Source organism: Cyprinus carpio, chromosome B7 (genome assembly GCF_018340385.1).
Source record: "Cyprinus carpio isolate SPL01 chromosome B7, ASM1834038v1, whole genome shotgun sequence".
NCBI classification, from domain to species: domain Eukaryota; kingdom Metazoa; phylum Chordata; class Actinopteri; order Cypriniformes; family Cyprinidae; genus Cyprinus; species Cyprinus carpio.
In genome coordinates, this window is record NC_056603.1 from 29,105,933 (window position 1) to 29,118,463 (window position 12,531).

General features: G+C 36.9%; 2 protein-coding genes across 3 annotated transcripts in view; both read right to left on the bottom strand.

The window, feature by feature from the left end:
• Nucleotides 1-7,802, bottom strand: part of LOC109096467 (CREB-regulated transcription coactivator 3-like) — a 38,660-nt gene extending 30,858 nt beyond the window's left edge. For both annotated transcript variants that reach the window (XM_042728226.1, XM_042728225.1), the window contains exon 1: nt 6,428-7,802. In XM_042728226.1, coding sequence (XP_042584160.1) covers nt 6,428-6,559 — 132 coding nt within the window. In that variant the 5' untranslated portion in view covers nt 6,560-7,802. The remainder of the gene's footprint in view (nt 1-6,427) is intronic.
• A 1,531-nt stretch (nt 7,803-9,333) lies between these two features.
• LOC109096645 (ras GTPase-activating-like protein IQGAP1) overlaps nt 9,334-12,531 on the bottom strand; it is a 41,171-nt gene continuing 37,973 nt past the window's right edge. Inside the window, exons 33-37 of the mRNA XM_042728228.1 lie at nt 12,249-12,458; nt 11,988-12,154; nt 11,740-11,862; nt 11,540-11,648; nt 9,334-10,332 (exon numbers count right to left, since the gene is read on the bottom strand). Of these exons, the coding sequence (XP_042584162.1) occupies nt 10,219-10,332; nt 11,540-11,648; nt 11,740-11,862; nt 11,988-12,154; nt 12,249-12,458 (723 nt within the window). The 3' untranslated portion in view covers nt 9,334-10,218. The remainder of the gene's footprint in view (nt 10,333-11,539; nt 11,649-11,739; nt 11,863-11,987; nt 12,155-12,248; nt 12,459-12,531) is intronic.

Consider the following 12,531-nt stretch of genomic DNA (forward strand, 5'->3'; position numbering starts at 1 on the left):
CTGATTGGTTGTTCAGTTTAGTGAACAAGTCCATGCAAGGGAATTAAAGCAAAAGTGATGAAAACTAGTAAGTAAATGAAGGCTGCACAGACAGAAGGCTATTCTAATGTTAAGTGGTCTTTCCCAAGCATTCCAATATGCGAATGTTTTCATAACAACATGAGCTGCTTAAAATGATAAAAGTTATCAATGTTACTGATATTCAAAATGGTAAGCAAGCGCTGCTTTGTTTATGTTACGTCATTTCCTTTTGAATGACGAATATTTACTATTGATAGCTGCTGATATAGACAGTTAATTCCTCTCACGCAGGCGCAGAACACACGTGTTAGTTTGCAGTCAGCTGTAGTCCGGCTGTAGCCGTTTGTTCAAGTGCAGCTTTTTGGTGCAGATGCCGTCGGCTTTCGTCGCCGCTAGTTCTTTGAAGTTGGCTTGGTGTGTCCCGCCATTAACATGCTCACTCAGTGACCCAAACCAAAAAGAACTCTGTTCTCTTCCCAATCACACTGTACCTGAACTTGAGAGTGGAATTTTGGTTATTTTGGTTGTAAAAGGGTCTCAGTATTCACTCATAATTAAGTCTAATGCAGTAAAGTTGGAAATTAATGTAATTACGCTTATTCCACTTAAACCGTCAAAAACACAGCCTATGAAGTCTTAAGTGAATTTAAATGAACAGTTTGGAGAAAATCAGATGTGCTTCATTACATTAAATCTGAAAATGACAGCAGATTAATAAACCTATTGCTGTCTGTGTCCTTAATGTTAATTAGCTAAATAAAGAGAAAATCTTTACTGCTCTTGGCTGAAGAACTTTTGTAGCTTTAATAAAAATCAATACTTAGCTATTTCATACAGTTAAGACATTTGGTTATTTTATTTCTTACTTTAATGGTGACAGGAAGTATTGGAAGGAGCATTTGATTGACGCAGCATGCTCTTCACAGATTTTTGTCCAATGTTTTTGGTACATTTTCTTGATCATTTAAAATGGCAACTTTATTTCAATGAACAGCATAGTCCTATTTAGATGTGAGAAACACATTCATATATCATGCTTTGCCCATACTGGCCTCTACTAACATAACCTCACTCTAGATTATTGTATTTTAAAAGATTGGCCATAAAACAACACACCACAAAATACTCCCTTACTCACATCACATAAAAGCACTAAGAAAAATGCTACTTCAAACCCACTGCTGACACTGCTCCAGGCAGACAGCTTAGAAACAAGGGCTTGTTAATAAACAAGCACAGATCCTCACTCTCAGCACACACTCTGGGGTCATGGAGAGTCACATCGAGCCTTTCAATATATGCCTTTATCAAAACAATGTCACCCCAGCTGTGGAGCAGCACCAAGCTGCTTAGTGGGGCAGCTTGCTTAGGCTTATGCTTTTCTTCTCCTGTTAACATCACATATTGTTATTATTACTACAGTACAACCTCCAGAAACCATTTTCCATTATTTTCCATTAAAATTAAACTAAACATTGAGAGTTATTTGGTTTCCCTATTCAACATTTTCGTCATGCAACAGTGCATTAACTTCTCAGTTTTAGTTTTTATTGTTAACTTTCACTGATTAATGTTTGAAAGACTAAACAACTGTGCTGATATCTAAAAAAATAACAGAGACACCTTGATCCACTACCACTTGCAAAGGCTGGACGTGCCAATGGACAGTCAGCGCGCCTGCAGCTGGATGACTTCCTGCATGCAAACATGTAGTGGGCTTATAGACAACAAGTGTTGTAACAAAATTGTGTTTACATTTCTGTTTATCAAATCCTACTGAAAAAGGAAAGAGTCACTACTGCACTGAAAACATCTGGTCGCTGCCTTATGCCAAATCTTTCCAATACATAAAAACCTGAAGTTGTCAAATCTGTTTCTATAAGCAGACCATCAAATAGCATATTCAATTCTGAACCTTTTTCTTGTTTTAAAAAAATAACAAAAAAAGTTTGACCAAAAAAAAAAAAATTGCTTTGTTGATACCAGTTTAATGTGCAGACCCCATAAATATAATTAAGCCATTTGTAGGTTCTTCATTTCCTCGAAAAGTATAAAGTGTAAACACTGTGGCATCGCTGTTTATTTGAGTGGCTCAAGAGAAATCAAACAATTCCAGAAGCATTGTTAGTCATTTCATCACAGTCGGTAGTACTGACAGATTTTGCTGCTACCTTTGCTTCCACACAGGCAACAGTAAATATTCATTTCATTTGTGGATCATTGCTAACAAGTGCAATTCTCACAATAATCAGCATTTGGCTATCAGCCCATTCCGAATTATGTATGCAGTACTGAGAAGTTTGTGAATGTTTAAAAATGTATACATTTCAAGAAATGCTTTTTTGAACACAAACTTGCTATTTTTTAGCATTTCTAAAATGCAAGTATTTTCCTCCAGGGCTCATTCCATTGTCAAGGCAGGTTGTTTGTAAAGAGGTGTGACTTCAAACTCTGACACTTACTATAACACAACCACATGTTACTGTGCCCTAGAAAAGAAGGCAGCCAAATAATGAACTGGCAGATCATATTCATTCATGCCCGCCTACAGACTCCACACAGAGACAGTGCGCTGTCTGAGGCAGAGCTATGCTCTGCTAAAACATTTCCCACTGGTGAAAGACCTATAGTTAAACCACTACACCTGACTGACAATTTTTAACTCTTCTCTAAACCATACTTTGAAAACTAAAAAAATCCATTGCAGGCATCAGCAAAAACTAAAACATAACCCAAACTCTAAACTCAGTCATGTCAAGATGCAGTACGCACAAGCGTTTTTCCACAACTCAGAGTTAGGGAAAGTTTACCCAAAAATTATGAAAAACATAACATTTGAACCACTGATGTCACTTGGACTATTTTAACAATGTCCTTGCTACCTTTCTGGGTGTTGAACGTGGTAGTTGATTGGCTGTCTATGAAGGGTCAGAAAGCTCTCGGATTTCATCAAAAATATCTTCATTTGTGTTCCAAAGATAAACAAAGCCCTTATAGGTTTGGAACAACATGAGGGTGAGTAATTAATGACAAAATTTTCCTTTTTGGGTGAACTGCCCCTGTAAGCACCCTGAATTTGTTCAGCTCTCTCATCTTTCACTGGTCAGTCTAAAGCTATAGAGGATGATGTTCAACATTACAAATGTGATCATGATGTATTAGCACCTTTAAATGTTTACATGATGTGCATGTAAATGAAACTGAAAATGCAAAGCAGCCTAGCTACTACAGTTACTACAGTTCATGTTTAAAATCAAACTATTAGTGAATCTTCTCACGGGCATTTCTACAGGTGGGCATATTAAATCAGTCAAGTTTTAGCACTCTTCATTACAAGGGCTTTTATTGGCGTCTACGGAACCTTTAACATCCAACCGTTGCACAGGAGTCTTTTTGGTGAAAAAAATAAATTCTTAAGATGATTAAAATACTCACACTGAAGAAAAAAAAGGTTATTTTAAGAAGTGTTTACTGATAAGTTCTTTTTGGAACCCAAAATGTTTCTTAAGGCCCTGATATACTTCAAACGAAGTTCGTTTTCAATCTTCGTTTCGAGGCAAAAAGTAGTTTGAAAAGACTGAGCAGCGGTATACGGTTTCCGAACATTCCAACATCCCCGCGCTGCTGGAGGCGGGGTGTAGATTAATGTAAACATGCGTCGCGACGCTTGCGCGTATCCCCTAAACACAACAACGATGAAATGAAGAAGTGTAGGTGTGAGACATGCCCCAATGGTCAGAATAGTATAGACAAAAGAATAATGATTAGCAGCAGTTCAGAGTCAATTATCATGTTTGAAATACAAAAGAACCATAATCAGTCCTTTATCGGAAGTGTGAATGGCTCATAGTCTGAAAACATTTGCATAATGTCAGTTTGTTACTTTATTTTATTAGTGTTCATTTATTTTATTAAACTAGATAAATTGTAACACCTTTTTATATTTTTTGTGGTGTCATGATTTACTTTTGATAAAAACAAAGGTTTATTATTGTATATTTGTTTTGTATTTCATTGATTGTAGGCCTATACCCTTTAAACTCGCTTACTGAAAGAAAAACAACAGCAGCAGCAGTTTGGTGTAACATTTATTTGAAACACATGTATGTGGTACTTGCTACCTTATATTTTTACACCTTCCTTTCATGGATTTGGAAAATTTGTCTCGGATGTTTCTCTACGTCGCTTTTTGCATAACTCATAACTCTGCAAAACCAAGCTTCATTGCAATTTCTTTCTAGGAATGAAATGCTTTCTCTGAATCTTTGAAGTCTCTCTGCGAGCGATTGTACAGGTGCGGATATATTTGTGCCAGCTCTGCGATTCAACACTCCAGTGTAATCTGGAGATGTTGTTCTCTGGTCGGACCTCCGAAGAATGAGAAACGAACAGGGAAAAAAAAATAATAGATCACACGTCAAAGAAGGTGGAGTTTCAGAACTCACCCACCGACTGTGTAACCGCCACGGACCAATGGAAGCTCAAATGTGTTTAGGAGCCAAAACGAACTCAAAATTAACTTCGTTTTGGCCTAATTTTGTTCGAAATTACATCATATCAGTTCGTTCTTCAATTTCGTTTGAAGTATTCCGGGGCCTTTACACGGCATTACTGCAAAATCTTTTTGTAATGTTTATTTTTAAGAGTGCTGATTGGTTTTCACATACTCTCTTGTTGACTTTTCACTCTTTGGACCACATGATTCTGCTTGGTTATGCCGGGCTCACACTACAGTTTTAAAATCCTAACCGATTATGAAATCTGGTTGCAGCACACACATAAGGAGAATCTTTGCAGATTATCTTCCCTCAAATCTTAAACATGCACACACTAACTGAATTTGAAAATCATGGCGTATCACACACTACAAGATATAATTAAGATTATCATGCCAGAGGGAGCGCCTCACGTGATCTCACGCAGCAGATCATCACTGATATTTCAGTGATATTTACATATGTTAGCTAGCATGCTAGCAGCTTTCTGCACTCACCCCGTACATTCAAAACTGAGGCGATTCCACTCAAGCGCTTCTCTTTCTCTTTACGGTTGTGATACGTTTTCGACACATTATACAGACAGTCATGTTTCTATAAAACGTCAAAAAGCAGTATCCTCCATCTCCAACTGAGCTGTACAGAAGCTGTTTTGGGGTCACACATTGGCTATTGTGAAAGTAATTTACTGATGTAATCATATAGCCGTCATCATCCCAATTTAAATCCTAAATATCAAACATGTTTGAAATGATCGGGTTGGCCCGATTTGTGTGCGAGCAGATCGGGAGGTGCAAGATTCGATCTGTGAATGCCTCACATTACCCGATAATCTGCGCCGAACATCGGGACCGCTCGAGGTGCTCAGCAAGATTTTTCCTCCGATTCTTGGGAGGGGTTAATCTGCTAAAAATTCTGTAGTGTGAGCCAGGCTTTAGCTGCTACAACCAGTGGTAAAGTATTTCTGAATTATGATCGTTGTCAAGGTCAACACTGTATAACTAACTACTATATAACTTATGTTGTCTAAGATTTATTTGGTAAGCAGAAATATAATATGCAAGATCAAGTACAGTCAATTGGTTCCTATTGCCAAACCAAAAACCTTGCAAAGCAACCTTGAGTTTAAAAAAAAAAACTATATTAATTTAAATTAAATTCAGCAAATTAAATAAGATCTTGAAGGGGTCGTATCAAGATGAAGGTGGTTATTTTATAAGAACCTTCCGTTTTAAGGGTTTGATAGCCATGTTGGGTTTAATTTCCAATAACCACTGACTGGCTGTATATTATCCATTATCCAAGTGCATACAAATAAACTCCACCCTTTGCACAGCTGCAAATTTACTATACACAAACTTTATATTTTTCACACTCTAAATAATAACTTGCATAAAATGTTTGGAAAGACTTTTTTTTACAGGCAAAATTTAGCTACCCTCTCAACATATCCAAAAGCCCACCTGGGGACAGCATCATAGTAACATCACTGCTGTGTCTGTGCTCATTCTGTCGTGCATGTTGTTGTTATACACAGTTTTACAGTAGTGTGGCAAGTATGGCATCTTGGCTGCAAACTATGGTTGCCATGGTGACTTCAAAATCATCTGCACTCAAAGAAAAAATACGTTTGCTACTTACAGCTCAGGCAAAATATAATTAACGATTGCTCAGGTGAAGACTCGTAAATATGATGAGACAAACTGAGTGCATCAGCTCTTTAATGATGTCCATATGAACGTGTGCAGTGTGAATGACAGCCGCGAGCATCCTCGTCCTCCTCATGAGCTCCATGTGTCGGGCATTTTACATTCACTATGATTCAGTTGCGCATAGGACAAATTCAGGCAGCCGCATTTGATGTATGAAATCGAGGGAGCGAGGTAATTACTAAATTTGGCTGTGCTTACCCTTGAGACGGTGAGGTCTGTCATGAGCTGCTCGAAGGCCCGCGTCTCCTCCGCCTGTTTCTGGTTGTGCAGCGCGATCTTCTCGCTGAACTTCCGCGGGTTGGAGCCACTCGAGCCCGGGGATCCAGACATGGTCGGGCCGCAGAGTTTCGAGATCAACTTCGCAGGGAACTGACGGTTCAGTGTTGTCGATATAGAAGTCAAATGTGTTAAAGTTGTCCTTCCATTTCTGAAAAGCCTTCAAGGGTGCAGCCCAGATGCTTTAGAGAGGTTTGACGAGCTCGCTTTAATGATAAGAGCTTTGCCACCATTAATGAGCTGGAAAACGCGATGAAACCGTATTATTAACAGCTTAATGGACTTAATTTCGCTTAAGTGCAAAGTAACGAAGATATATAGGAATTCCTTATACAACAATATTTGTATGAAGGCGATGAGACAAATTTGCTAAAAGTTTGTCAGGGAACTGAACATCGCTAAATATTCAAGCGTTTATGACAATTTCGTTTGGTATCGCAAACTTAAACCAGCTCTTGCTTTGTATCGTGGGGGAAACAGGAAAAATATGTAACGTTAACACAGTGCAATGCCAAACAGAAAAGCTTAAATATTTCACTTTGATTTACGAAACAAGTTCAGTAACGACTCTAGCTAGCGAGCTAAGTTAACGTTAAATACTTTAGATTCTGATGAGCACAATTTCAATGATGGATATTTGTGTTACTCCGCATAAATATTTAAGAGCCCATCATTATTTATAAATGAAGATAGACAGTCGGTGAAATAACTGTCTAAATGTGAGTAATTGGTTGATATTGCTCGGTCAGGTACAGGATAAAGTCAGCCGTGACAGCTAACCAGCTAATGAACGATATGACACAATCAGAATATCACAAACGAACTGTAAATGACAGTCAGTCGTTCGACTCTTCAGACGGCACACTTGTATGGTAAATTCAATCAGTCTTATTTCCCCCAATACTGAACTTGGTTTAGATAGATTTCAACAAGTGGTCTAGCCAATGTAAAGCTCGTTACGCATTCAAAACTCATACAAACTGGTAACGTAGCGCGACAGCAACTTCGCAAATCAAGCTCGGCAATCAGACACTCACTGACCGCTGTTGTCATACGAGTCTGAGAAAATGTTTAGATGTTACTGATTCGTGAAATGCAGCGGTGAAATCTGATCGTGTAGTCCGCGTGTACTCCTTTGGACTCTCTTCTCCGTGTCCATCATCTAGATCCACCTGAACTGCGATCCACCGACTCGTGACTCCACGGCACACATTTGTTTTGTCAACTCCGATCCCTCACTCCGAGTGAAAACAAGCCGAGGGAAAAATACACAAGCCTGCCCCAAAACTGTATACCAATTTTTTTTAAGTTGTGTCCACAAGGAGGCAGTGGAGTTCCCTTAAAGGGATACACAGCACTATTATTTACTGCATGTTACAAGTGCCATCAAAAAAATATTAGAAATAGAAATGAAAACTCCACATTTCCTCTAAATTAGATAATTTATTTATCTGTATTAGATTAAACGGATACTCGGATGAATTAATGACCACTATCTATCTATCTATCTATCTATCTATCTTAGATAAAATGTCTTAAAACTGAATTATGACCATATCTATATCTATCTATCTGTCTATCTATCGATTTATAAAACGTGTCTTGAAATTCTGAATCCATCTATATGTTCTTATTGTAAGACTTTTAAAATAAATTCTTTTATCAAGTAAGGAAAATTATTTACAGAAGTTACAGTAAGGACTTTTACATGTATGTATGTATGTATATATATATATATATATATATATATATATATATATATATATATATATATATATATATATATATATATATATATATATTTATGTATATATGTGTGTGTATATGTATATATGTGTGTGTGTGTGTGTGTGTATATATATATATATATATATATATATATATATATATAAATCTTATCACTGGTTCCCAAATGGGCTTTGCCATCACAGGGATATATTACATTTTTAAAATATATAAAAATAGAAAATAGTTATTTTAAATTGCTTGATATTTTTGTAGTTGTAATAATATTTCACAATATTACTGTTTTTACTGAAAATGTATCAAAACATTATAAAAATCGTATTGACCCTGGAGTTTTGAACAGTAGTGTGTGTATATAATAAGGCTTTTTTTTTTAAATGCTTTGTTCTCTTACTCCCTTCCCCTTCTACAAAAGGCAAGCTCCAACCAGCAAGACCAGCTCTACGAGACATTCAGTGCTGCTTAGCTAAAACACTTTCTTTATTAAGTAACTTTATTGCTATACCTCAATGGGATCTCTTCTTTATTTTCTGTGTAGCTGCTGGAAACATCATTGTGTTTGTGGATTATGTTACTGGCTACATTGATAAACACATTTGAGATGAGATGCACACATAGCCAAACTAAGCACCATGGGTAAATGGTGAAACAGGCACTGAGCTAGGTCAGATGCTCTCAGTTCCAGACACATGAAATGATATTTAAATCCACATTATTATCTCAGTAAAATAATATGAGAGTAACTGTCATGACTGGTTCCTGACAACTATTCATTTGTTCAGGACAGTATAATTGACCCAGAAATCTTCCTCCATTGATCATATTTACTAAAGGCTGTCACATTATCCCCAGTTTTGTTGTGAAGGCATGTGCAGACATATGCAAAATTTGTTCAGTCTATAGTGCCTTTATACTTAAAGAAGACCTCCATTGTGGCAGTTCTAAGACGCCCAGCATTATGGGCAAAAGAGATAAAAGGAGGATGATATCACCACTGCTGTCTTGTCATGCTCAGAAAAGAGAGGAGCATGTGAGAATGATCCTTGAAGAAAAAAAAAACTAAAAGAAAATGTCTGTACATCTTTTAAATTTCATAATGATTCTGTTTATTATATCACCACTGCATTTTCTCAACATAATGAGTGTATAAACCGGCATCACTAATCAGTAAAAATATGTAACCATTATTCAACTATTACATTTTGTATAAGAGATGTTATTTGAACAGAGAATGAGATGGACTGACATTATTAGCATGATGTGTTGATATGTTAAGCCTTCTCCACAAATTTTCCCAACGGTTTATTCAAGTTAAGGCACCTTTAAAAAATAAATGGACATAAGGCTGCAAAAATTAGAGGGACGTAAACGTAAAACTCATCCAGCATGCAGTGTCCAAATACTCAGAAAAAAAACAACAAAGTTCTCATTTTTCGACCAGCCAATGAAGTATACCTATTCATTGCTAATTTTTTTTATTTATTATAATTTTTTTTAACAAATAAAGAAACATAAATTGCTCTGATAAATATATTTTGCTAACATTTGGAGGAATGTGCCTATAACACTCATCACTCTCCTACACGATAGGTATACTTAGAAACAATTTTAAAATTGTTTCGCCCCTAAGAATAGATTAGGTAATAAAAATGTTCATTTTACATATAACATATACAGTATTCAAAGCTCATGCAAGCACAGTTTGCAAAAGATGAAAGCAAACTACTATTGATACTCTTTTTGACACTTACATCTCAGTAAAAACAGAAAACAGTCAACCGCTACATATCTGGAAGATACAGGTTGGTGGTCTACGACAAATTTAATAATGTACATTCAAGGAATCTATCCTTCAAGAAAGGCACAAAAGGCATACTCAGAGTAGTGCAGGAAAGACATTTAAACTTTAAAGTGAATGGGGTCTGGGCTTCACTTTTTATGACACAGTCTGTCAAGACCCTCTGAGTTTATTTGCCGTAGAACTTCTTGTTGAGCAGGAAAACTAGGAGGTTAACGTTTACTGTAGCACGATCGAACAGCTTCATCACTGCCACCCCCTCGTACTGCAACTGGAGTAGGTCCTGTTATTAAAGACATTAAAAAAAAAAAAAAAACATTAGTTATAACATTAGTTTAGGGACTGATTCTCATTATTAACTATTTGCTTATTAGCATGCCAGTTAATAACACATTGGGTGTTTATTAGTACTTATAAAGCACATATTCTGCATGACCATATTCTACATCCCTAATACTACCCAACACATAAAATCAAAATAAAAATTAAATCAAAATTAAAATCAATATGTTATTATTAAAAATATTCTATTCTTAAGGTTTTATATATATATATATATATATATATATATATATATATATAGGCAGTGAGCTCCAAAACAGTGACAAAATTCACATTTAGAAGATATAAGCATTCAAAGCTTGCAATTTGTCACTTCTGCCAAAATGGCTCAACGATTTTTTTTGATGCCACACGTACTTCATCTTCTAATCAAATCTTCTGAACAATCAAATGATTTCTACAATCCAAAGGGCCCGCCCCCTGCACTCTAAATAGACGCTGAAGCGCCAGCTGAGTGTAGTATTTCCTGTACAGTGAATGGCTCGTAGTGCACAATGTAGGCGATAGGGAACGATTCAGACAGTGTAAATAAGCTTCCGATTGGTGCAAATGGGGTCTGGTTTCACATTGTTTCACATGAACCACGGCAGCTCACGCAGTCTGATCCGGACTTTGGCTCTGGTCCAGAGACACGGAGCAGATCATATGCGCGAGTCAGGATATATTTAAAACTTTTACAACAACAACAACCTCAGCATGTTTATAATCATGATTTTGTTTTACTAAGAGTTTCAAATTGAATCTAGGGGGTAATCTATTAGACTGTGGCTGTCAAATGCGGCTCAATGGCTCTGGCCTGAACAGATATAAACAAAATGCTATTGGCTATTTTAAAAAGGGGGCGGGGCTGCTTGATATGTCCCGCCCTCTCTTCCTGATCAGTTCAAATTTAGTCACCACATAGAATAATGCTACGTATTTCAAGGCACTTCAAGGGACCTTTAACAACTATCTTACTTACTATTAATAAGCAGTTAATAATAATAGTTAATAAACTATTTATGGCATGGTCTGTTAATATTGAGAATTGGACCTTAAAATAAAGTGTAACCAAAATTACATATACAGTTCTTAAAAAAAAAAAAAAAAAAAAACATTCCTTCTGACTTACATGAGATAAACTAAAAATATAAAGAGAAAACTTTCACCTGGTATTCTAACATTAATGTCTCCAGATGGACTCCCATAAGTTTAGCTTTCACCTCAAACACGCCTACAACCTCAGATGGTGAGATCTCGAAAATCACATTCTTATACCTGTAAAAATAGGAAACAAGCACATTGTTACAGGAAATGCAGATACATAAATATATAGTACTATAAGGCATGACCAGAAGTTAAAACTCACTGATTTGGCTGCAGATCCTCGATGTCAATAAGCACTCCCTTCTCATGCAGACGGGCTGCTGTGTACTTCTGTGACACCTGCTTACTCTTCTTCGCCTTATTGTCTCCAGGTTTCTTAGAAACTCTGTGTGTGTGAAGCAAATGGCATTTTCCAAGACCGTAAGCTTAGAGCTCAACAGCAATTATTCAATCAGCGATAACGACATGAACTGAACAGGACAGTAAATACTCAAAATGCTCATCACTCACTTGCCCTTGCTGGCTAAATTGTCCATGCAGGTCTTGATGTATTGATTGTAGTAGTCGATCTGCACATTGTAGAAATTAGTCTTGGAGTTGAGGGCAGCATTAGTCTGCTGAAGCTTCACCAATTCTGCCTTTCGCCGCTGACGGTATCGCCTCTGGTTCCGGATGTCCTACAAACATTATCAACAAAACAAATCAAGACGCTTAATGGCACATCTGAATTCATATACATTCTGAAAATCCCAAAGGACATAGGAATGGTACCTTGGAGATGTCATTGATAAGATCCTGGTATTTCTTCTCTGGGTGGACTTTGCCCAACTCTCCTAGCCTTTGCAAGTTGCTCTTGATTTTGTCCTTCTTGCCCTGCAAGGTAAGGCTGTCATCCACAACTGGTTTGGCTTGCTTCATCTTCTCCGGGGTCTTAGCATCACGAATAGCTCTTCGCTGCATGGCACGCTGGTATTCGGTTTCCTATTCCAATAATAAATGCAGATTTGAATACAAACAACTCTGATTTGAAGTTTTTCAATAGTACATTTTTGCA